We start from the raw sequence: 23,741 nt of genomic DNA, 5'->3' as shown, positions 1-23,741 counted from the left end.
AGTCAGACACTAAGCAACTTTCATCTTCTTTTCTTAGGGGTACATAAAACAATGGGGCAAATTATAATTAACGCATCTTAGATTTAATGGAACATGGCTGGATGGCATCACTGACTCGAAGGACGTGAATCTGAGTGAACTCTGGGAGTTGGTGATGGACAGCGAAGCCTGGCGTGCTGCGATTCATGGGGTCGCAAAGAGTCGGACACGACTGAGCGACTGAACTGAACTGAACTGAACTGAAGGTTTCTAAGTTCAAGATCAAGTGACCTCTAAAATAGAGTAATATTAAAAACTAATATCTATCTTCACTTTTTCCTAGAGCACTTATCTAACACACTATATTCAGAATTTTTTTAATGTTTACTGCTTATTGTCTCTCTGCTAGATTTCACATTCCACAGAACAGGAATTTTCATCTATATTGTCTTCTGATGTCTCCCAAGCCCCTAAAACAGTGCCCAGCACACAGTAAGTCCTCAATCAACATTTGGCGAGTGAGTGAATAAATGAATGAAATCTTTGCATGTGCTATTCTAAGTGCTTTGTTTAGAATATTCCATTTAACTTTCACAAGAAACCTAAGTAGATATTCTAATCATCCACATGTTCAGTTGAGGAAACCCATGTGTATATAAGTTCAGTAACCTGTCCAAGGTCCGTAGCTTGACATTACTGGCAGGAGGAGGGGGTAGGACGCAAGCCTAGTCACACTCTTATCCACTGAACTTCTGACACTGCCTGTGTTTCCTTTCTTGATTTAATTCGTATTCCAGGCTCCCACTGTAGTTGGTGCATGCCTTTACCATAGCTCTTAATACTCTTTATTAGAGGGCAGTATGGCTTATGTCCTCCACAAGACTGAGCTTCCCAAGATCTATCCTTATTTATCTTTGTATCCCCAAGGCCAACCATGGTGCCTGGCACTGTGCTGGTACTTAATACCTATGAAGTAATCTGGCTATGTAAGTACAGGGCAAGGAGTGTGAAAGAAGAGTCAACAGTTTCCAACTAGAGGCCAAAGGACTTACAGAACTGATGAAAAGAACAGCTTCTAAGCAGAAGTTGTTCTGGAGAAAGAAGACTATGTGTTCCAATTTTAACCTTACTGGAGTGATGGAAGAACAAATAGATGGAGATAAACCGTAGAGACTTGGAAAGAGAGAACTGGCACAAAGGTTCTTTCAGGACTAAAACACAGACTTGCAAGTCTTTCTGGGGAAAAAAAAAAAAGGCAAACTAGAGCTATGATCAGCTCACCATGGAAAACAGAATGCAAAGAAAAGAAAAGAAAAAAAAGGCAACATCTTGGAGCATCATCACGTCGTGAAGTTGCTCAATTGTGTCGACTCTTTGCGACCCCATGGACTGTAGCCTACCAGGCTCCTCCCTCCATGGGATTCTCCAGGCAAGAGAACTGGAGCGGGTTGCCGTTTCCTTCTCCAGGGAATCTTCCCAACCCAGGGATTGAACCCAGGTCTCCTGCATTCCAGGCGGGCGCTTTAACATCTGAGCCACTAGGGAAGCCCCTACCTACAGTTCAGTTCAGTTGCTCAGTCCTGTCCGACTCTTTGCGACACCATGAATCGCAGCACGCCAGGCCTCCCTGTCCATCACCAACTCCCGGAGTTCACCCAGACTCACATCCATCGACTCAGTGATGCCATCCAGCCATCTCATCCTCGGTCGTCCCCTTCTCCTCCTGCCCCCAATCCCTCCCAGCATCAGAGTCTTTTCCAATGAGTCAACTCTTTGCATGAGGTGGCCAAAGTACTGGAGTTTCAGCGTTAGCATCATTCCTTCCAAAGAAATCCCAGGGCTGATCTCCTTCAGAATGGACTGGTTGGATCTCCTTGCAGTCCAAGGGACTCTCAAGAGTCTTCTCCAACACCACAATTCAAAAGCATCAATTCTTCAGCGCTCAGCCTTCTTCACAGTCCAATTCTCACATCCATACATGACCACAGGAAAAACCATAGCCTTGACTAGACAGACCTTAGTTGGCAAAGTAATGTCTCTGCTTTTGAATATACTATCTAGGTTGGTCATAACTTTCCTTCCAAGGAGTAGGCGTCTTTTAATTTCATGGCTGCAATCACCATCTGCAGTGATTTTGGAGCCCAAAAAATAAAGTCTGACACTGTTTCCACTGTTTCCCCATCTATTTGTCATGAAGTGATGGGACCAGATGCCATGACCTTAGTTTTCTGAATGTTGAACTTTAAGCCAACTTCTTCACTCTCCTCTTTCACTTTCATGAAGAGGCTTTTTAGTTCCTCTTCACTTTCTGCCATAAGGGTGGTGTCATCTGCATATCTGAAGTTATTGATATTTCTCCCGGAAATCTTGATTCCAGCTTGTGTTTCTTCCAGCCCAGTGTTTCTCATGATGTACTCTGCATATAAGTTAAATAATCAGGGTGACAATATACAGCCTTGCCGTACTCCTTTTCCTATTTGGAACCAGTCTGTTGTTCCACGTCCAGTTCTAACTGTTGCTTCCTGACCTGCATACAGATTTCTCAAGAGGCAGGTTAGGTGTCTGGCATTCCCATCTCTTTCAGAATTTTCCACAATTTATTGTGATCCACACAGTCAAAGGCTTTGGCATAGTCAATAAGCAGAAATAGATGTTTTTCTGGAACTCTCTTGCTTTTTCCATGATCCAGCAGATGTTGGTGATTTGATCTCTGGTTCCTCTGCCTACAGTTAGGCATACCTATAGTTAACGGGAGGAAGAAGACAAGGATTCAGCACAAAGATCTAAAAGAATTTCAAAGGATCTCTGCAACAACACTGAAGTCAAAGGAATCTTTCTTGTTTGTGTCCCTGAGTAGGTGTCTGTGATGACTGCTTTGTAAAACAGTACGGATTATAAATACAAGTCTGTGGGCAGCAACAGAAAAACAACACATAGGCTTTCAGTGCTACTGGAGCTGTCTGGCCCTGCCCACCACTGGTTTGGGGAGCTACTTAGTTCAGACTGGAGAACACCCACACGAAGCTTCTCTCGATGACAATACAACATGCCTTCTACCTCTTCACCCTGACGTCTCTTCGCCTCCTCTCTTCTCCAAACATAGGTTGGAGATTACACTCCCTTTGGGTCAAAACACCACATCTGAAATCATTTTATGGCACCCATATTCTTTTACTTGCCCACAGTCTTCAAAATTTTTGTAGTGAATATGGCCTCTGCAATTCTTATCCTGCAGTATTGTTTTTATGATTTACCATACCAACACCTCAAAATTTCTCTCTTCTAGTTGTTTTTGCTCTTGGCTAGACCACAGAGCTTCTTGAGAATAAGCAGGGGTGGGGCAAAGGGTATTATTGCAATTCACTGAACCTTGTCTGTGCACCAGGCATGGACTTCCCAATGTGTTGCAACTGGTAAAGAATCTGCCTGCCCATGCAGGAGACACAGCCAGGTTCAATCCCTGGGTTGGGAAGATCTGGAGGAGGAAATGGCAGTCTACTCCAGTATTCTTGCCTGGAAGATTCCATGGACAGAGGAGCCTGGTGGGCTGCAGTCTATGGCGTAGCAAAGGGTCAGACACGACTGAGCATGTGCACGTGCACTGTGCCCCAGGCACACCAGCAGGAATTGCTTAGCTGCCCAAGCGGCAGTTAGCACTAGAGACCACTGACTTTTGACCTAGAAGAGCACGTAAGATGGTAAATTCACATAAGCTGGTGAAAACTTGGTAATCACACTATAAATATTCTGAATTACCATTATTTTTACCTTTCTATGACTCAAATATACTAAAGATGACCTTTATCTGGCCAAATAACTACTCTATTTAAAAATTATATATGATATATATTCATTCTTACAGAAGAGTGTATAAGATATTTTGTACAGTTCAAAGAATAAGTATGAAACAACATCCAGTTTTAGAAACAGAACATTGTCAGCACCTCAGAAGCCCTCCCTGGTCATATCCTGCATCTCTTAACAGTTTTACTATTTAATGTATGTATCCTTAACAGAAGAGTTGAGTTTTGCATTTTTGAACCTGATGTAAGTGAAACGTATTTAGTCTTTCGTCGATTTGCCTCCTTTACTCAGCACGGAGATTCATCATGTTGTTATAGACGGCTATAATGGCTGCCAATTTTCACTGGTGCATTATATTTCACTGTGTGACCACATCTCAATTTACCCATCCTATTGTTGATAGGTTTGGATTGTTTGTTGTTTTTAGCTATTACAAAGATGCATATATAAGAGCTTCTCAATAGAATTGCTGTCATAGTAAATGTGTATCTTCAACTTTACTAGATAAAGTCACAGTTTTCCAAAGTGGTTGTATCAATTTACACTACCATTAATTAGTGTCCGAGGATTCTCTTTGCTTCATCCTGCTTGAAAGTTTATTACTGTCGGACTTAAATATTCTTTGGTCTGGTGGGTGCCTACTAGTATGGCATTGTGATTTTCACGTTCATTTCTGCGGCTACTAATATGGATGTGCATATTTTCTGTTGTCATTTATATTTTCTCATAGGTGCTATGCCTACTTAAGCCATTTGCCTATTTTTAGTATTAGGTCATCTGTTTCTTGCTGATTTGTATGTGTCTATATATTTTGGCTACTAATTCCTCATTATATGCTTTGCAAACTTCTTCTCCCATATTGTGACTTTTCCACTCACTTTATGGTGGTATTTAGTAAACAAATGTCCTTAATTTTAATGTAGTTGAATTTATCGCTCTTTTCCTTTATGGCTAAACAAAAGTTATTCTCAAACCTAAAGTCTTAAAATCACTCTTCCATATAGGTCCTAATTTACCTGAAATACTTGGGAGTCAGATGTGTTCTGGAATATAGACTTTTTTGGATGTTGGAAAGGTACCACAGGACATGCAATGTACACTATATGAGAAGAAATGGGCCAGTACCTATGATCAAAAATACCAATATTTCCACAGCAAAACATATCATCAGCTAAGTGATATATAAGTGATTATCATGTCACTAGGTCACATTTTTTTTTCACCAAATGAGTTCCAAAGAGTTGGGTTTTCAAAGTTTGGAGACTCTGTAATTAGTACAAAAGTTATGGTAGCCTTATATAATAAAAAATGGAATTTTTTGAAGTTTGGAGGAATTAACTGGTGGATACATGGACCTGGAATTTGTGTGTGAGTTCTTTAATACTGATTCAAATTATATACTGGTTTATTTTCTTCTCTTGAGTGAGCTAGTTGTTTTCCTTGAGATTTGCAAAATCATCTAAATTATATTTGCATTAAGTTGTTTATAAGATGTTCTCTTTTGATTTCTAAAATAGTTTCATTACTGGTATAAGTTGTTAATATCTCTCCTTTTATTGCCCAATCCTATTAAACTTTTGTCAATATTATTAGTCTTTTCCCCCTAATAAATCAACTTTGGATTTTAAAAATCTACTGTATGATGTGCTAGTGCACTGGCTCTGAACAAAACAAAACACTATCTTGTTTGATTTCCACAGTGTGAAGATTCCCATCAGAGGCAATTTCAAGCTAGCAGTATGATACTATTGATCATGGAATTGGGAAGAGGTGTGCACAGCTGGCTCTCAGATAGGCAGTGTCTGAGATACCACTCTTATTTCTCATTTCATTTCTGCTTTTAGCATTATTTCCCTCCTACTTTCCTTAATTTTGCTTTCCTTTTTTTAATTTCTGGAAAGGGGAAGTTTAGCTAAAGATCTTTCAGCCTCTTTTCTAGTATACTTACTTAAGATTGTAAATTTTCAAAAAAAAAAATAAAAAGATTGTAAATTTTCCTTTAAGTACTTCATTAGCTTTATTCTACAGGTGTTCCTATTGTATTTTATTGTTTGGCTCAAAGTATTTTCTCATTACTACCATTATGATTGGCTATGGGTTATATGGGCTTATTTTTATAATTCTTTATTGATTTCTAGCTTAACTAGAACATGTGCTTAAAAAACACATGCCGAATGCCCTTTAAAATTTGTTGAGCGTCACTTTACAGCTAGGTATGTGGTTGATGTTGGTAGTATGTTCCCTTTCCAAAAAACCTATGCTTTGACTTCGGTTGTTTTTCTGAGAGTATTCACTAGGTCAAATCATTTTATTCAGATTTTCTTTATCGTTTCTGATTTTCTTTTGCTTGTCTTAACAGTCACTGGGGAAGGCTTGTTAAAAATCAAGAAGAAAGCCGCAAGAGTTCAAACAAGGAAAAGGTAATGGATGATGTTAAGAGATGTAACCGGATCAAACCTGAATCAGGAAACCGGGAGTTTGGTACCCTGGATTCTCAGCTTAGTCACTTATTTGCCATGTGTCCCGGGGCGTCACCGCCTCTTTCTGGGGCCCATTTCTTTTTTTCTTTTAATCTAAAAAGCGAGGAGTTAAGCCCTCACAGCTCTTTGAGGTTTCGTCCCTCTCTCGCCTCAGGTGCCAACTTCCACATGAAGTCGCCGTTTCCGGCAGGGCTCGCACATGAAATCTTCCTGCCGGCGCTTGGCGCAATGTGTATAAAAACTCAGATTCACGAAAGGAGCACAGTTCGTTAAAATTACGAAAAACTGTAGGGCGAAAGACACTGAGATATTAATAACACCAAGGCCACTCTGAGGAGTGACCGGATCCCACTCACTTTCCACCTCCACAACCCCTATGAACCGCCGCCCCAGACGAAGCAGGCCCGGAAGTCACTCCGACACAGGGAGAAGGGAGCCGGAAGTCCCGCCCTCCTGGAACAGACCGGTAGCCCGTAAGGGTCATTCCAAGGCCAGAGAGTTCGCTACGTGAATTGTTTCCTTGAGGTGGTGGGGTCTACGTGACTTGCCCAAGCGGGCCAGGAGACAGTGCAGCGCCAACTCGGTCCCACGCCCTTCTTCCCGGGTTGTTGGACCGCGTGATTCTTTCCTCCCATCGGCGCCGAAGGGAACCTGGTTCTGGGCGGGCGGAGAGGTGGGCTTGCTGGCGGGGCCGAGTGGGGCGCGCCCTAGAGGCTAATGGAGCCGGGAGGTAGCTGACTCTCCGCGAGCCTCGGGCTTCTCTTCTGCCAGACGAAGTAGCACTCCTGTCCTGCCTGGTGATTTTGCCCTCCTGCATTTATTTGTACAGCACTTTGTTTCGAACAGCAACCCTGTGAAATGGGCAGTGCTACCCTCGTTTAACCGATGGGGAAATAGTCTCGAGAGAATACACGCGCTGGCTTAAGTGACAGACCATGTGGGAGCCAGGAATCTAACAGCGGCTCTCTCAGACCAAGCTGCTACGTCAGCAGCGGAGCAATTACATGGAGTAAGGGATAAGCTTCCCCTGCATGCATTGGAGAAGGAAATGGCAACCCACTCCAGTGTTCTTGCCTGGAGAATCCCAGGGACGGGGGAGCCTGGTGGGCTGTCGTCTGTGGGGTCGCACAGAATCGGACACGACTGAAGTGACTTAGCAGTAGCAGCAGCGAGTGCTCTTATGATAACGTTCCTGTAGAACTGATTAGTTGTGCTCGCATCATTAAAGTCCGGAGGCAAAGCTTTAAAAAGAGGGGGTCGGAGGGAATGACAATATCTTTTTCTTTGGCTTGCCTTCTCTGGTATTATAAGTCCTTTGTTAATATCACATATTTTGGTTGACAGCTTGAGCCCGCTAGGAATGGCAGCCCCATCTATGAAAGAAAGGCAGGCTTGCTGGGGAGCCCGCGATGAGTACTGGAAGTGTTTAGATGAGAACACAGAGGACGCTTCTAAGTGCAAGAAGTTAAGAAGCTCATTTGAATCTAGCTGTCCCCAACAGTGGGTAAGTTACACTTGGACATATTGCTGTTCACTGTCAAAATACATAGAGCTTATAGTGAGTGGTGAGCTATGAAATGAAGTGCCCTCTGAAGTGTGTCAAGTCAACAGTTTCTGTGAGCAGCAGAGAAAACCTTGTTTGGTAATCCAGGCTTGTTTTATGTACATATCGCGCAGACCTTTGGAAAATGTCACCTGACTCTTTAAAGTTCCTTGAAAAACAAACTGGGGTCTGGACTCAACACTACTGTGAAAAATAACCAAAAAATTCCAACCCCCTAAATTGGTAGATTTTTGCAGGCTCTTCTTTTTTTAAAAAAAGATTTGTTTGGCTGTCCTGGGTCTTAGTTGCGGCATGTGGGATCTTTTATTTGTGGCACGTGGGATCTAGTTCCATGTTGTTGTTGTTTAGTTGTTCAGGTGTTTCCAACTCTTAGAAGGAAATGGCAGCCCACTCCAGTGTTCTTGCCTGGAGAATCCCATGGACAGAGGAACCTGGCAGGCTACAGTCCATGGGACTGCAGAGAGTCCAACAAGACTTCACTTTCACTTTCTTATTTACAAGCCCATGGATTGTAGCCCTCCAGGCTCTTCTATCCATGGAATTTTCCTCCTCCAGGAGATCTTCCCCACCCAGGGATCAAACCGACATCTCTGCATCTCCTGCACTGCAGGAAGATTCTGTACCTCTGAGTCACAAGGAAGCCCTCTAGTTCCCTGACCAGGGATCAAACCCAGGTCCCCTGTGTTGGGAGCACAGAGTCTTAGCCATTGGATCACCAGGGAAATCCCTTTCCAGGATCTTCTGAAGGGATAGTATTTAATCTTGGGCAAGAGTTGGCAGATTCATTGTCCTAGAGCTGCTGTCAGAAATAAAGCTTTCCCTGTTGGCTGCTGAAAATCATGTGGTCATATACCTGAAACACAAAGGAGCTTAGGGAGTAGAAGAAACAGAATGATCGTGTGGTGGATTCTGCCACCAGCCACTCCAGACGCCTTGCTGACACATGCTCATGCTCTGTAGGGCCTGTCCTTCAAATGCGAAGGGGTGGAAAAGGCACCTACCATCACCAGGCTCAGTAAGTGCTTGATGCTCCTCACTAACACCCTTTGAGTTGGATGTTGTTGCTGTCAGTTTCTGGAGCAGACAGCAGAAGCCCAGAGCATTGCAATAACTTGCTTACTCTGTATTGGTCAGTGAGTGGCAGAACCATAGTTCTAAGTCAGGTCTAGCTGGCTGCTGTGAGGTTTGAACTTTGATTTCTCACCATCATGCTCCTCCAAACTTTACCAAGCAGTTTGAGAACAGATCATTTTAGAGACGAAGTGGATTTATGACCTTCACCTTTTCACACCTCAAATTTTTAGATGAAGAATCTGAGGCTTGAAGACCACAAGAAGGCTTTGATGGAAGGTAGGGATGAAGGCATTGAAGAGATAATTGCTTTAGATGAACTCTGTGTGTGTAAAAGCAGCTCAGTGTAACCTGTCCCTTTGGATTACTATGACAATCAAATGTGTAACTTGACATATAAACTGAAAAGTGATAAATCAGGGGCTTGGTGATTGGGTTAGATAATGACTTAGGCAAATATTATACATCTCTGGTTTTCCCATTAGATAGACGCACAGAGACTTAACTCCTAGTTTACAAAGTAGGTGGAAAATGGGGGAGTTTGGGCCAACATCAAATTCCTTCAAGGCCTGGATACTGTTCCAGTCTATGCAACAGGCCCTTTCTCACTCTCTGCTCACTGGCTCTGTGGTCACTTAGAAACAGGGATGTACGATGGGAGTGATGAAGCCCTTTGAGGTGAGTGTTGGCAGGTTCCATCTCCCCTCTTCCCTACCCCACATTTTTCCAGGAGAACCTCTTCACCCTGAGACCTGTCTTTTGACAGCCTAGCCAGGATTTTCCACTCCAGGTTTACATGTCAGAATCATGTGGAAATATTAAAAAAAAAAGATAGCTATGTCTCAGACCTCATCTCAGATCTGCAAACTTCTGGAAGCTTCTTTTAAAAGGGCTCTGGCTTAACAGGTGATTCTGGTGGATAACCACAGCTGGAATCACTGTCTTAGTCCCTTTGAAAAGTTACACTTCAGTCTTTTTTTTTTCCCCCTTTTTCTCCCCACCAAAACACACTGCTTTTTCTCTATCCTAATGGCTAATGGGCCTTCCCATCTCCCTGATTTCAGGGCAGGTTCTGTTCTCAGCATCATAAAGGGATTTTACTGTCAGCCAGTGCTTCTTTATTGACGTCTCCTCCACTCTTACGTAGGCCGGGTGCCATGGCGTGCAGGCCCACCCTCTCGCCAGGTTCCCGCATGCTAGTCACAGCTAACATGTATTAGTACAGGCTCTGGGCACTTCAGGTGCATCGTCTCTATACTTTATTCCTCATGGTAGCTCTGTTACCCCATTTTACTTCTGAGGGCACAGGTCATGTGTAAGTGCAGAGCCTGGATTCAGGCTCAGTAGTCTTGAGTCCAGACCTCATGCTCTTCTCTGATCCACATCCTTCTTTTTGTCCCTGTCATGCAAGAAAAGAACCTGTGGATTAGGCTGTGCAAATCTCATGTTCTAGAAACTTAGTCATAATGCAAGTTTATTTAAATACAAAAGCATTACCTCCTTGGTGGGCTTCCCTTGTGGCTCAGCTGGTAAAGAATCTACCTGCAATGCTGGAGACCTGGGTTCGATCCCTGGGTTGGGAAGATCCCCTGGAGAAGAGAAAGGTTACCCACTCCAGTATTCTGGTCTGAAGAATTCCATGGACTGTATAGTCCATGGGGTCGCAAAGAGTCGGAGACAACTGAGCGACTTTGACTTCACCTCCCTGGTGGCGTTCTTCCTTCATAATTCACTCCCCTAGTTTTCCTGGTCTCCAGCAGCCATAGCTTTATGGCAGGCTTTCGTGTGTCTGTTAAATCATACCCTATAGAGTTCCCTTCTATGCTGCTTAACTTTCCCAAGCCAGTCTTACCTGCAGCCATGGCTTGAAGTACCACTTAGGTGTTGAGGTCCAAATCTACATCCTCTCTAACTCCAGAGCTTCCTATTTGGATGTTCTCAAGGACCAACCTTGACCTCTGCATATACACGAATGAATTCTTCCTCATCTTGTATCCAACAGGCCCTCCTCACCTGCTCCCCTCCTCAGGCAAAGGTGCTAACATCAACACAGCCCCAGAGATGAGTGTCAGGCTCCACAGTGGGAATTGTTGGAGGACTGTTCTCAGGAGTGAAGCAGGGTGACACAACACCCCTGCAGTAGGGTCGGGTCCAGTGTGCTTAAGGAACAGCAAGGAGGAAACAGAATTTGGATGTGAGGCACTGAGAAGCCGGGGACAGTGGCTTTTCCTCTGAGTGAAAAGCTTTGGGTTCAGGGTAAGGAGACAAGTGAGGGTATGAGGGGGATGATGGTCAATGAAAAGGTGGTGTGGTCAGTGGATTGTTGGCATCAGGGTCTTAGAAAGTGAAAAGGGAGCATTTGGAGAATGGAAATGCTCAGAATTGGGGTTATGGCGTGGCTATGTTTGTTGTTAAAGACGAGGACTAGGCTTTGATTCTGGCAGTGAGGTAGGTTGGAGGAAAAGACCATTTAAGTAAGAGGTCAAGGAGCTGAGAGGCCAGGGTGTTGAAAGGATCAACCACATGGATACTGAAACCATCTGAGTTATGACATGAGTGTTGTTAGAGAAAATCACAGCAACCTGAAAAGTTATAGTTTCCACCCCAAGGAAAAAGGGGTGTGGCCAAAGTAGTCGAAGTAACTTCTGCTGCATTTGACAGGGACACGCACCCATGGAAAACCTTTGTCTTCTGCAGACTCGGTCCACGATTGAGCTGTCTTTTCTAGCCTGTGCCCTCTGGTTTTTGCTCCCTTTTCACCTTTGCTTTCTACTTGAGACTTGTTGAAGTCTTACCCAATTGCCTTAGAATAAAAATGAAAGATATTTCCAGAGATGTGTATGAGAAGGTGGAGAGGGTGACAGGGAGGGAGGTGATGGGGTGTCCTCTGAGTGCCTTTTATGCGAGATGCTGTGTTTGCATTTGCTTTAATTTTCATTTAGTCTTGTGAGGTGCCATTGTATCTCTTTTATGTAATAGGAACTGAGGCTCAGAGAGGTGAAATACTTTGTTCAAGATCAGTTAACGAGTAAAGTGGTGGGGAAAGGATTAGAATGGAGGTTGCTCTGATTCCAGAATTTGTGTCCTTTCACTTAGCTGAAGTCACAGACGAATAGTAAAGATAAAAGTAGAACCAAATAGAGATTTACAATGAATGCTTCTATTGTAAAACACTAAAAAAACAAATTTGTTACATAATATGTTCAGTTCAGTTCAGTTCAGTCGCTCAGTCGTGTCCGACTCTTTGCGACCCCATGAATCGCAGCATGCCAGGCCTCCCTGTCCATCACCAACTCCCGGAGTTCACTCAGACTCATGTCCATCGAGTCCGTGATGCCATCCAGCCATCCCATCCTCGGTTGTCCCCTTCTCCCCCTGCCCCCAATCCCTCCCAGCATCAAAGTCTTTTCCAATGAGTCAGCTCTTCACATGAGGTGGCCAAAGTACTGGAGTTTCAGCTTCAGCATCATTCCCTCCAAAGAAATCCCAGGGTTGATCTCCTTTGGAATGGACTGGTTGGATCTCCTTGCAGTCCAAGGGACTCTCAAGAGTCTTCTCCAACACCACAGTTCAAAAGCATCAATTCTTCAGTGCTCAGCCTTCTTCAGAGTCCAACTCTCACATCCATACATGACCACAGGAAAAACCATAGCCTTGACTAGACGGACCTTAGTCGGCAAAGTAATGTCTGTGCTTTAGAATATACTCTAGGTTGGTCATAACTTTCCTTCCAAGGAGTAAGCGTCTTTTAATTTCATGGCTGCACTCACCATCTGCGGTGATTTTGGAGCCCAAAAAATAAAGTCTGACACTGTTTCTACTGTTTCCCCATCTATTTCCCATGAAGTGATGGGACTGGATGCCATGATCTTCATTTTCTGAATGTTGAGCTTTAAGCCAACTTTTTCACTCTCCTCTTTCACTTTCATCAAGAGGCTTTTTAGCTCCTCTTCACTTTCTGCCATAAGGGTGGTGTCATCTGCATATCTGAGGTTATTGATATTTCTCCCGGCAATCTTGATTCCAGCTTGTGTTTCTACCCCACGTCCGAGGTCGGGGCAGTGGCCTAGAGTGCCAGGCTGCTATGGCACAGGAACGGCCGAGAGGAGCTACCCTGCGTTCGAGGTCAGGGGCGGCCGGGAGGAGCTGCCCCGCGTCCAAGGTCAGGGGCAGCTGGGAGAAGCCACCTCTCGCCCGAGGCCAGGGGCGGTGACCCTGAGGAGCCACCCCGAGCCCGAGGCCAGGGGCAGTGACTCTGAGGAGCCACCCCGAGCCCAAAGCCAGGGACGGCAGCTGGGAGGAGCCACCCACGCCTGAGGCCAGGGCCGGCGGCCGGGAGGAGCAACCCAGGAGCAGTGGCTGCGCAGGCAGGCGCAGGAAGGCCTAGAGGAGCTAGCCCATGTAATATGTAGGCCATAAAACTAATATGTCATCACAAAACCAAATTACTCTTCCCTCCTTCCTTGCTTTGGGCTTCCCTGGTGGCTCAGTGGTAAAGAATTTGCCTGGCAAGCAGGAGGCGTGGGTTTGATCCCTAGCTTGGGACGATCCCCTGGAAAAGGAAATGGCAAACCACTCCAGTATTCTTACCTGAGAAATCCCATGGACAGAGGAGTCTGGTGGGCTATAGTCCGTGAGGTTACAAAGAGTCAGACACAACTTGGCGACTGAGCAAGCATGCTCACCCCCTTGCTTAGCCCTTTCATCAGTTTGCCTTGATTACGGTCCTACTTAAATTTTCCTATTGGCTCTTTAACCTAGGAAGGAGCAGGGATCAGGTCTGTCATTCTAGCATCATCCAATGCAGTTTTCCACAAACAGAGCAACTGGACAGCTATATCCATCAATTTGGATGGCATCACCAACTCAATGGACATGAGTTTGAGCAAACTCCAGGAGATAGTGAAGGACAGGGAAGCCTGGCGTGCTACAGTCCATGGGGTTGCAAAGAGTTGGACATGACCTAGTGACTGAACAACAACGTCAACTTTGGATATTGTCTTTTCACTGTCAACCTTTGAAATGTCTCAGAAATTCCAGTATTTTGGTATTCATGCTACTATACTGCATCTCATTTAATGGCTTAAGGACACTTGTGTGGATACAGTGCTTTTCAAGGAACGCCTGCTGATTTGTTAGCCTTTTTGGACATTAGCCTCATGGAGGTGCACGTGTTGGGGGCCTTCCACTGTTAACTGAATCAGGTGGTAAAGACTAGAGAGAAGAGATTTTCAAGCAGAGTATGGTATATGAAAGGCATGGAAGCAAGACGCATGGGAAATCAGCACACTGGGGAACTGGGGTAGCTCTGGGTGGCTAGCATTTCAGGGGTTGGTGGTACACCCAGAGGAAGGTGGGCAGAGATTTAGTCTTGAATAACCTCGTTTGCCTTACAGACAAGGAGTTTGGATGTTCTTGAAGGCAATAAGGATACCTTGAAAGATCTTTAAACAAGCAGTGACATGATCAAATTGAGATTTCCAAAAGATACTTGGCAGTGGTGTGACAGGTGGATTGAAGGTAGAGAAACCGGTTATAGAGCTATTACAGCAATCCAAGTGAGAAATGATGTGGGCCTGTATTGTAGCGATCAAGATGGGGAAGGAGATCGGAGCATTTGGGTGGATAGTGATGCAGTCACTGAAATATGGGACAGAGGAAGAAAAACATGTCTGTAGAGAAGTAAGTTCTGGACAAGTTGGGAGTGAAATCTAAGTACGACCATTAAATGGAATTAACCCTTAGGCAGTTGACAGTGTAACAGGAGAAATGCAAAGATCTATTGATTTGCCACAGAAATGTTAAGGACATTGTCTACTTCTTCACCTGATATTCTTTACATATGACATCCGTCCCAGCTCAGTCAGCCGAAGGCCACCAGAGGTATGGAATCTGACAGTGAGATTTATTAGCATGCTGTGAGCCCATGAGTTGCTGTGGGCATCTCACCAAATGGAAAGGAGTTATCAGAGGGCTTGGGGAAGGGTAGGGTTTAGGTGAAATTGAAATGAAGTGATGCTTTGATGGGCTCTGTGTATAAGCAGGCCGACAACTCCAGACTGAGAGGTGGACCCAGGGTCCTATTTCCTACAAAGATAAATGCTGACTGTCATAGGCTCAGAAGTCCCTTACTTGAAGTCTCACACCTGAGCTCCAATCAGGACTACTTCTTTGTATCAAAGTGCCAGTCAGATCCCCCAGGTAAAAGTGGGGGATTTTTTTACCAAAGTAACTTCAAAGAGCAAATTTCTGATAGTTTGATTTTCGAGAACAGTTTTTTGGTGAATAAGAAAGCGGTAGTCACTCAAAGGGGTTTCTTAGGACAGTCTTTGCCTGCAGTACGTCCTCTGGAAACGTCTTTTATCCCAGCTTGAGACAGGGCAGGGCAGATTTTTACGTTCTCAGTCTAAGCTCATTTTTACTTACTTGGGCTCCACTGAAGTATTCAATGATTAAATCCTAAGAAAAGGTTTTCTATCCTGATAGTGAAAATGTGTGTCATATTCTGCCTTTGCCTTGTCTGCAGAACAGCTCAGATAAAGACACTGAAGATTTTGTGGCTGGCCTTGATTTTCTACTTCTGTGATTTTACTGTTTCAGGATATGGGGCTTTAAGATACTCCAGACTCCCTGTGGCAAGAGGAGGATGTAAATAGAAATAATAAAATGAAATCTTTAAGTTATTAAAACTTTACCATCAGTTTCCTTATTCATAGTTCATACATATAATTTTTAATTATGTGTGTGTCTCCTTAAATGTATGTTTCTGGGTAAGATAAACTTAATAAAAATGTCGTGACTGATGGGGTATTCCCTGGTGGGCCAGTGGTTAAGACTCTGTACTTCCACTGCAGGGGGTGTGAGTTCGAGTCCTGGTCGGGGAACTAAGATCCCATATGCCATGTAGTATGGCCAAAAATAAATAGAAATATCATGGCTGGTAAATTATAAAGCTAATTGAACTCACAGTTGATAGGAAAAACTTGTATAGTGTCTTCAATCATGAAATCTTGTGACCTGAGAGTTCTGTGGACCCTCCTGGCACATTTTACATGTCTAAGCACAGATACACTTCTTGAGAAAGGTGCACCACATACTCAAATTCTCAGCAGGGTTCATAACCCAAGAAGAGTTAGAACTCACTGGTCTACACTCCCTTTAGAGACTCTAGAATGTAAATTACTTAGGCTACTTACATAATTTATATTGAATAATTAATTACATTTAAGTCTGTTCCTTGTGTTTAATCTATATAACTTACCCTTATTTCAAACCCTTTTTTCCCAACAGATAAAATATTTTGATAAAAGAAGAGACTACTTAAAATTCAAAGAAAAATTTGAAGCAGGAGATTTCCAGCCTTCGAAAATGACTGCACAGTCCTAGGCTGTTCCTGAATAGTTCAGAAAAGTTGAAATTACTTTTTCTGGACATTCAAAAATGCTTTGACTCTGGGACAATAGTAGTTTGAATGATGGCAGACACCAAAGCCTGTTTCATATATATGGTTCTTAATTTAAATGATCAAGTAACAAGATTCCATTATTCAAAGTATGAAGAATTGAAATAAAATGATATGAAATATGCTTAATTTTGTAAATATATATTTTAAGAAAAAATTAATTATAACAACATGTGTACCTTTGTGCTGTTGGAGGGTGGGGAGTGGGCAAATGCTATTATAGAGATATATACTGAAAAAAGCAGATAGATTTCCATTGTCCTGGGAGTTAGCATTTTAATACAGCCACCAAAAAATGAGGAATTGAAGGTTCAACTTCAGATATACAGGTAATATAATCAAGACCATCTACAGAAAATCCTTACAGCTAATATAGTTAACGATAAGACAATGGCTTTCCAGGCGGCTCGGGTAAAGAACCCTGCTGCCAGTGCAGGAGATGCAGATTTGATCCCTGAGTTGGGAAGATCCCCTGAAGAAGGAAATGGCTGCCCACTCCAGGATTGTTGCCTGGGAAATCTCATGGACAGAGGAGCCTGGTGGGCTGCAGTCCATGGGGTTACAGAGCTAGACATGACTTAGTTACTAAACAACACAGTGAATGCTTTTTCCCTAAAATCAGTAACAAGGTAAAAAGGTCCCCACTTGTCCTATTCAACACTGTATTGAATTCCCAGCTACTGCAGTAAGACAAAAAAAGCAGCCAAATGGGAAAGAAAGAAGTAAAACTGGCTCTATTCATGGACAATATGATTATCTCTACAGAATATACCAAAGAACCTTCTAAAAAAGCACCTAGAATTAGTAAGTGAATAAGAAAGGTGGCAGGAAACAAGGTCACTATACAAAAGAAAATCATATTTGTGTATACCAGCCATGAACAACTGTAATCTAAAATTTAAAATACACCATTTACAATAGCACTAAAAAAAAAAAGGAATACTTAGATATAAATCTAGCAGTATGGGTAGGACCTATATCCTCAGAACTATAAAACATTGAAATCAGAGAACAACTTAACTGGAGAGGTACTGTGTTCATGAGTTAGAAGATTCACTGTTGCTAAGGAACTGTTAAATTCTCAGTTTATTCTATGGGTTCAAATTAACCCCAATAAAAATCTCAGGATTTTTGGTATATATTGACAAGCTGATTCTAAAATTTGTATGGAAAGGCAAAATAATTCTGAAAAGAACAAAACTGGAAGGTTCATATTAAGTGATTTTAATGCTGGTAAAGCTCCAGTAATTAAAGACAATATGGTATTGGCAGGGTAGAACAGAAGAGAGTCCGGAAGTACAGCCACACAGACACAGTCAACCGAGTTTGGACAAGGGGTAAAGGGGTGTCCATGCACAATAAAATGAACGCCAGTACAAACTGTACTTAATTAAAGAGATACCAAAAAAACCCTCAAAATAGAGCATAGACTTAAATGTCAAATATAAAACTAACAGAAGAAAGTATAGAGAAAGTCTACATGATTTTGGGTTTGGAAGTGAAATTTTAGATGATGACCTCAAAGGCACAATCCGTAAGAGGAAATAAAGCTAAGTTGGACTTTATCAATATTAAAAATTTATGCTCTGTGAAAGACACTATTAAGAGAATGAAAAGATTAATTACAAACTGGGAGAGAATATTTGCAAATCATATATATATCATAGAGAATGTGTATCCAGAATAATGAACACTTATTTTAAAAAATCACCCAAGTTAAAAAATGGGCAAATTGTGTTTTCACGAATTTATTCAGTGTTATAAATAACATTATGAAGACACTCCCTATTATTTGTAGAGTAATGCAAACTAAAGCCGTAACAGTTGATCACTACTTACCTATTAGAACGGCTTAAAAACACTGATAGTACCAAGTGCTGATGAAGACGCAGGGAAACACTGGTATTCACTGCTGGTGGAGGAGGAGGCTGCCTCTGAAGGGGTCACAGAGGAATTTTTAGGTGTGGAAGCTGCTGTCTCTGACATCATGGTGTGCACTTGTCAGAACCCACGAGAGTTATACACTGTAGAGAGTGACTTTGTGCACATTAAAATCCAATAGGATTTGGGGAGAATTCTAGTTTGGAATGAAGACTGACAAATCAGTCTATTACAAATATATGACATAAACTCACTGAAAGGAGTGGGTAAGAAAGGAACTGGCCCACGTAACTTTGTCAGACACTGGAGGAGACTACGGAGTAGAGTCAATACAGCATCCAGGATGCCAAAGCCAGCGCTCCTGGGACAGAAAAAGTAGCAGCGGGAAACGGGAAACCTGGACAGATCAGAATCGTTTGTGTAGCGAACAGCACTGTTATCAATGTTAATTTCTTAGTTTTGATAAATGTCTGTGGTTATGTAAGATCCTATTAGAGGTATCTGGGTGCAGTGCACGTGTACTATCCTTGTAACTCTAATGCAAAACAAAAACTGTTTTAATAAAGCTGCAGAAAAACATGTATACAGGAAAGATTCTGAAATCTATTATTTAAACAGACCCAGACAATGATTATGTTCACTGCTGGAAGGTGATAGTTACCATTAAATAATAAAGTAATCCTAATAACAGAACCCTCAGAAGAACAGAAACAGAGAGTCAACCCGTGAGGGTTCCAGTCTTACTTTTGGCAACGATGAGCACAAGTAAGTCACCTCCTCTGGGTCCACGTAGACAACTCTAAGAATACAGACTACTATCTAATCATTATTTGAACCCTGAGCAAAGGTGACATAGGAAAATTTCCTAAAAACTTTATCTGAATGATTATGGCAAATAATCATGGGGAAACAATGGAAACTGAGCGACTTTATTTTGGGGGGCTCCAAAATCACTGCAGATGGTGACTGCAGCCATGAAATTAAAAAATGCTTGCTCCTTGGAAAAAGAGTTATGACCAACCTAGACAGCATATTAAAAAGCAGAGACATTACTTTGCCAACAAAGGTCCTAGGCAAAGCTGTTTTTCTAGAAGTCATGTATGGATGTGAGAATTGGACTATAAAGAAAGTTGAGCACCAAAGAATTGATATATTTGAACTGTGGTGTTGAAGACTCTTGAGGTCCCTTGGACTGCAAGGAGATCCAACCAGTCCATCCAAAGGAAATCAGTCCTGAATATTCACTGAAGGACTGATGCTGAAACTGAAACTAATACTTTGACCACCTGATGCGAAGAACTGACTCACAAGAAAAGACCCTGATGCTGGGAAAGACTGAAGGCAGGCAGAGAAGGGAACAACAGAGGATGAGATGGTTGGATGGCATCACTGAGTCAATGGACATGAGTTTGAGTAAGCTCCAGAGTTGGTGATGGACAGGGAGGCCTGGTGTGCTGCAGTCCATGGGGTCACAAAGAGTCGGATACGACTGAGCGACTGAACTGAACTGATGGCCTATTTCATGGCTTTAAAAATAAGTTACGAACTTTATAGGGACACCGGGTTAATATCTTGCCAAGCATGTTTCCTCCCTGAGAAATGGACAGAAAGCAGCAGCAGGAGGCCAGTGACTTCCTCATGGGGAAACTAACTTTCCACCCCTCTGCCCCAGCCCCTGTGCTTCCTCCTGGCAAGGGAACAGTATTCATAGATAACTGCAGCCGCCTTAATCCTGCCTTCTCCCACCATAATCCACCTTTCTGACAATACTAGTTTCTAGGAAAGAAAAGATCTTTCTAAAATTCATTGTTTTATTTCCACAATTAAAATATTTTATTAAAGAAGTAATACAACTTAGCCAAAAATGTTTATTAAAGGGGACAACATATACAGTAATATAGTTAAGGCACATGACAAAGTTTTGGCATTAAACTGTGAATAAAAAAGACAAAACTATCCCAGTCAATTTCAGCATCTATCTCATGAGTCCAGGTAGTTTTAAACGTTTCAGCAGCACCAACAACAACCCGTCTCAGGTGAGGCGCGGGCGTCAGGCTGTGGAGCACCCCTGCTTCAGCAACTGCTGCCTGGTGTACTCCCAGATCAGCAGCGCCCCACTCACGTGGACGTTGAGGGAGCGGATGATGCCCTGCTGAGGAATCTCCACGCACACATCCAGCTGCTGGATCAGATTCGCTGGAATCCCTTCACGTTCGTTGCTGATGAGGAGAAATGGAAGAAAGGTTTTCTTGTAAAAAACAATTTTTTTTTCTTAGACATCCTAGATATTACTGGAAGAGAAAGGTTAACAAAATGAAACAAGTCTATGGTACCAGAAAAATAAACAAGAGTGTAACAAGGTTTATGGGTTGATTCTGTGTTCACTGAACCATCCCCAACAGGTAAAGTAAAAGGAAAGCCTGGGCGGGGTGGGGGGGGGTGGTGGGAAGCGGGGAGTGGGAGGGGGTGGTGCTTTTCATAAACCTTTAAGTCAGAAGTCAGGTGTGGGGGTAGGATCAGGAGCCCAGGTAAAACTGTAAATCTTCTGAAACATTTTCGAGACAGAGACTCAAGACAAAGCTCTTACCCCAACAAGAGTAAAGACTTCTCAGGGAAGCAGTACCGGGTTAGGTCTAAACTTTTGGCAGTCTGTTCCACACCCACGATGGTGTAACCTTCTGCCTTTTTCTGTTGTAGATAATCGATCAGCTGAGGTGGTTTTACCTTAGTTTAAAAAGAGCAGAATATTAAATTGTTCATTTACAGCCCTGCTGGGAATAAAAGAAAAAAAAAAAGCTTCTGATGAAACTGAAATTTGTTAACAGGAAAAGGACAGAATTATACACTATAAAAAAGGATGCTCCCAACATCATATACATTTATAAAATCAGAGTGAGTTACAACAGGACACATTTTACTAAGAAGTCTACATTATTGATGATTTCTAAAAATACAATAGTGTGAGAGATAATAAAAAGGAAATAGAGTGGGCTGTATTTTACTTTTTAGTATTATTTTTAAAACATGACAGGCTGGATTACTGCAAAAGGATTGACAGGAAGACAGAGTACTAGAAAGTCTGGTGAATGAAAATTTCAATAATCAAGCACTTTCCACCCACCTCCACTAAAGGAAGCCACTGTTCTGCTGAAACACTGAGGTGCTGAAACTGCTTGTCTCTGACACACTGAAGGTTGCCCATGACCAGCGCCGCGGCCCCGAACACCTCACAGGTCCGGCACAGCCCTGCACGGGACAAGGGGGGATTACTGCCGCCAGTCTAAGGCCACGCCCACCAGGACCCGGGCACTCCTCTGGAGCTCCCGGGGAAGGTGGAATGTGGACAAGAGGCCCCAGATGGCACTGGGTTAGTATAGATTTTCAGGATCAAGACTGTCCTTTTACCTCCTAAATTGGTTGGCTTATCAATGAGTGAGGCCACTACAATCAGTCTGCTGATTGACTTTCCAAGTTTGGCAGCACGATCCTGAAATACCAGCTCCAGGTCCAAGTCTGGAACATGGTTCTTCCATGGGATAATCTTCTTCTGAACATCAGTCCACTCTGACTGGTTATCTGCTTCACCTGAGTTGGAACCTGGGAAGGAAAAAGAAAATATAAACCTTTATTTATTTACATGCATATATATGTGTGTGTGTGTGTATAAGATTTATTTGTTTTTGGCTGCGCTGGGTACTTTGGTTGCTACACACAGGCTTTCCCTGGTCGTGGTGAGCAGGGGCTACTCTCCGCTGCGGTGCCCAGGCTCCCGAACGCGCTGGCTTCAGCAGCCGCGGCTTGCAGGCTCTAGAGCGCAGGCTCAGTAGTCGTAGGGCAGGCACCGAGGCACGCGAGATCCTCCTGGATCAGGGATCGAACCCGTGTCCCCCACATTGGCAGGAGGATTCTTAACCACTAGACCACCAGCAAAGTCTCATATATATTTTTAAGAGCTTAAATGAACAGTTTAAAATGAGATTTTTAACTAAAGAACTTTAGCTGGATTCAGATACAATTGCCATTTTCAATAATAGTTGCAAATATTCAAATTAAACTCTACTAAGCAAAATACAACAATTTATGAAAATAAAAGATGCACATTTTTTCCATGTTCAGTTCAGTTCAGTCGCTCAGTCGTGTCCGACTCTTTGCGGCCCCATGAATCGCAGTACCCAGGCCTCCCTGTCCATCACCAACTCCCGGAGTTCACTCAGATTCATGTCCATCGAGTCCGTGATGCCATCCAGCCATCTCATCCTGGGTCGTCCCCCTCTCCTCCTGCCCCCAATCCCTCCTAGCATCAAAATCTTTTCCAATGAGTCAACTCTTCTCATGAGGTGGCCAAAGTACTGGAGATTCAGCTTCAGCATCATTCCCTCCAAAGAAATCCCAGGACTGATCTCCTTCAGAATGGACTGGTTGGATCTCCTTGCAGTCCAAGGGACTCTCAAGAGTCTTCTCCAACACCACAGTTCAAAAGCATCAATTCTTCGGCGCTCAGCCTTCTTCACAGTCCAACTCTCACATCCATATATGACCAATGGAAAAACCATAGCCTTGACTAGATGGACCTTAGTCGGCAAAGTAATGTCTGTGCTTTTGAATATGCTATCTAGGTTGGTCATAACTTTTCTTCCAAGGAGTAAACGTCTTTTAATTTCATGGCTGCAGTCATCATCTGCAGTGATTTTGGAGCCCCCCAAAATAAAGTCTGACACTGTTTTCCATGTTAGCATACCCAAAATTTGGAAGCATCTTAGAATCCTTAAGTCCCACATCCATAGTTTGGTAGCATTTTTTCTTAGATGTACAGAAAATAATGCTGTATCTTGCAAACAGTGTTGTTAGATTGGAGTTTTCTGTAGGAATCCTGTATTCCAGAAAACAACATAAACAGCTTTTATCTTATTTTACAAGTACTTGGGGGCCCTTTTCTAAAATGAGGACTCTTCTTTCAAATAATTCTCTCTTCACCAACTCGCTGAGCACACAGAACATACTGACCTGTCTAACTGTGTGTTCAGGTCTGAGATCCTTCTTCCAGGCTCTTCCTCAACCCTGTCCCACTCCAAGCCTGACTGAGCAGACAGGGGCTCTGAGGTTCCTGGGGACGGAAGAGACCTGACGCGGACGGTGATGCAGTCCTATACTGATGGCGTGCTCACATAGGGAGGCGTTACTAACGGGGGGGACGGCAAAGAGCCAGACCCAGGAGGGCTCCGGGGAGGGAGTGCTGAGCAGAGCAGAGCATGGGAAGGGTGGCGCAGGCTGCAGACTTGGCACGTGCACACAGGCAGGCTGTGGCAGGACAGGGCTCGGGCGGCGGCAGCGCTTTAGGGCTCTCACAGCAGTCAGCTGATGGAGGCACATGACTCAGACCCAGTCCTAAGGACTTTGTGTATAATGATAAACAACTTATCATAAAGACAGGAGGCAGTACAGGGTTTTAAGAAGACGTTAACAGTACTGGTCTTGTGTTTTAGAAAAATCCGCAAAAGTG

At 43.3% G+C, this 23,741-nt stretch overlaps 2 protein-coding genes across 5 annotated transcripts in view; one reads left to right on the top strand and one right to left on the bottom strand.

Annotated features, from left to right (window-relative positions):
• Window positions 6,708–16,521, top strand: LOC102168327 (cytochrome c oxidase assembly factor 6 homolog). Of its 2 annotated transcripts, none has more exons than XM_013975545.2 (3): window positions 6,708–7,272; window positions 7,608–7,767; window positions 16,189–16,521. In XM_013975545.2, the coding sequence occupies exons 1-3, from the start codon at window positions 7,268–7,270 to the stop codon at window positions 16,282–16,284; spliced, it is 261 nt and encodes an 86-aa protein (XP_013830999.1). In that variant the 5' UTR covers window positions 6,708–7,267; the 3' UTR covers window positions 16,285–16,521. The 2 variants fall into 2 exon arrangements, with proteins under 2 accessions (XP_013830999.1, XP_005699039.1); XM_005698982.3 differs by having other exon boundaries at window positions 6,711–6,936.
• Window positions 20,051–23,741, bottom strand: part of TARBP1 (TAR (HIV-1) RNA binding protein 1) — a 65,936-nt gene continuing 62,245 nt past the window's right edge. For 2 of the 3 annotated variants that reach the window (XM_013975535.2, XM_018042438.1), the window contains 4 exons: window positions 21,647–21,838; window positions 21,363–21,487; window positions 20,829–20,965; window positions 20,051–20,460 (listed from right to left, as the gene is read on the bottom strand). In XM_013975535.2, the coding sequence (XP_013830989.2) occupies window positions 20,292–20,460; window positions 20,829–20,965; window positions 21,363–21,487; window positions 21,647–21,838 (623 nt within the window). In that variant the 3' untranslated portion in view covers window positions 20,051–20,291. Of the gene's footprint in view, window positions 20,461–20,828; window positions 20,966–21,362; window positions 21,488–21,646; window positions 21,839–23,741 lie in introns of those variants that run through there. The other variant, XR_001917411.1, reaches the window with a different exon arrangement.

The sequence above is a fragment of the Capra hircus genome, chromosome 28, assembly GCF_001704415.2.
Source record: "Capra hircus breed San Clemente chromosome 28, ASM170441v1, whole genome shotgun sequence".
In the NCBI taxonomy this organism is placed as follows: Eukaryota; Metazoa; Chordata; class Mammalia; order Artiodactyla; family Bovidae; genus Capra; species Capra hircus.
The sequence above is the reverse complement of the archived record's forward strand: the minus strand, read 5'-3'. Positions and strand labels throughout refer to the sequence as shown.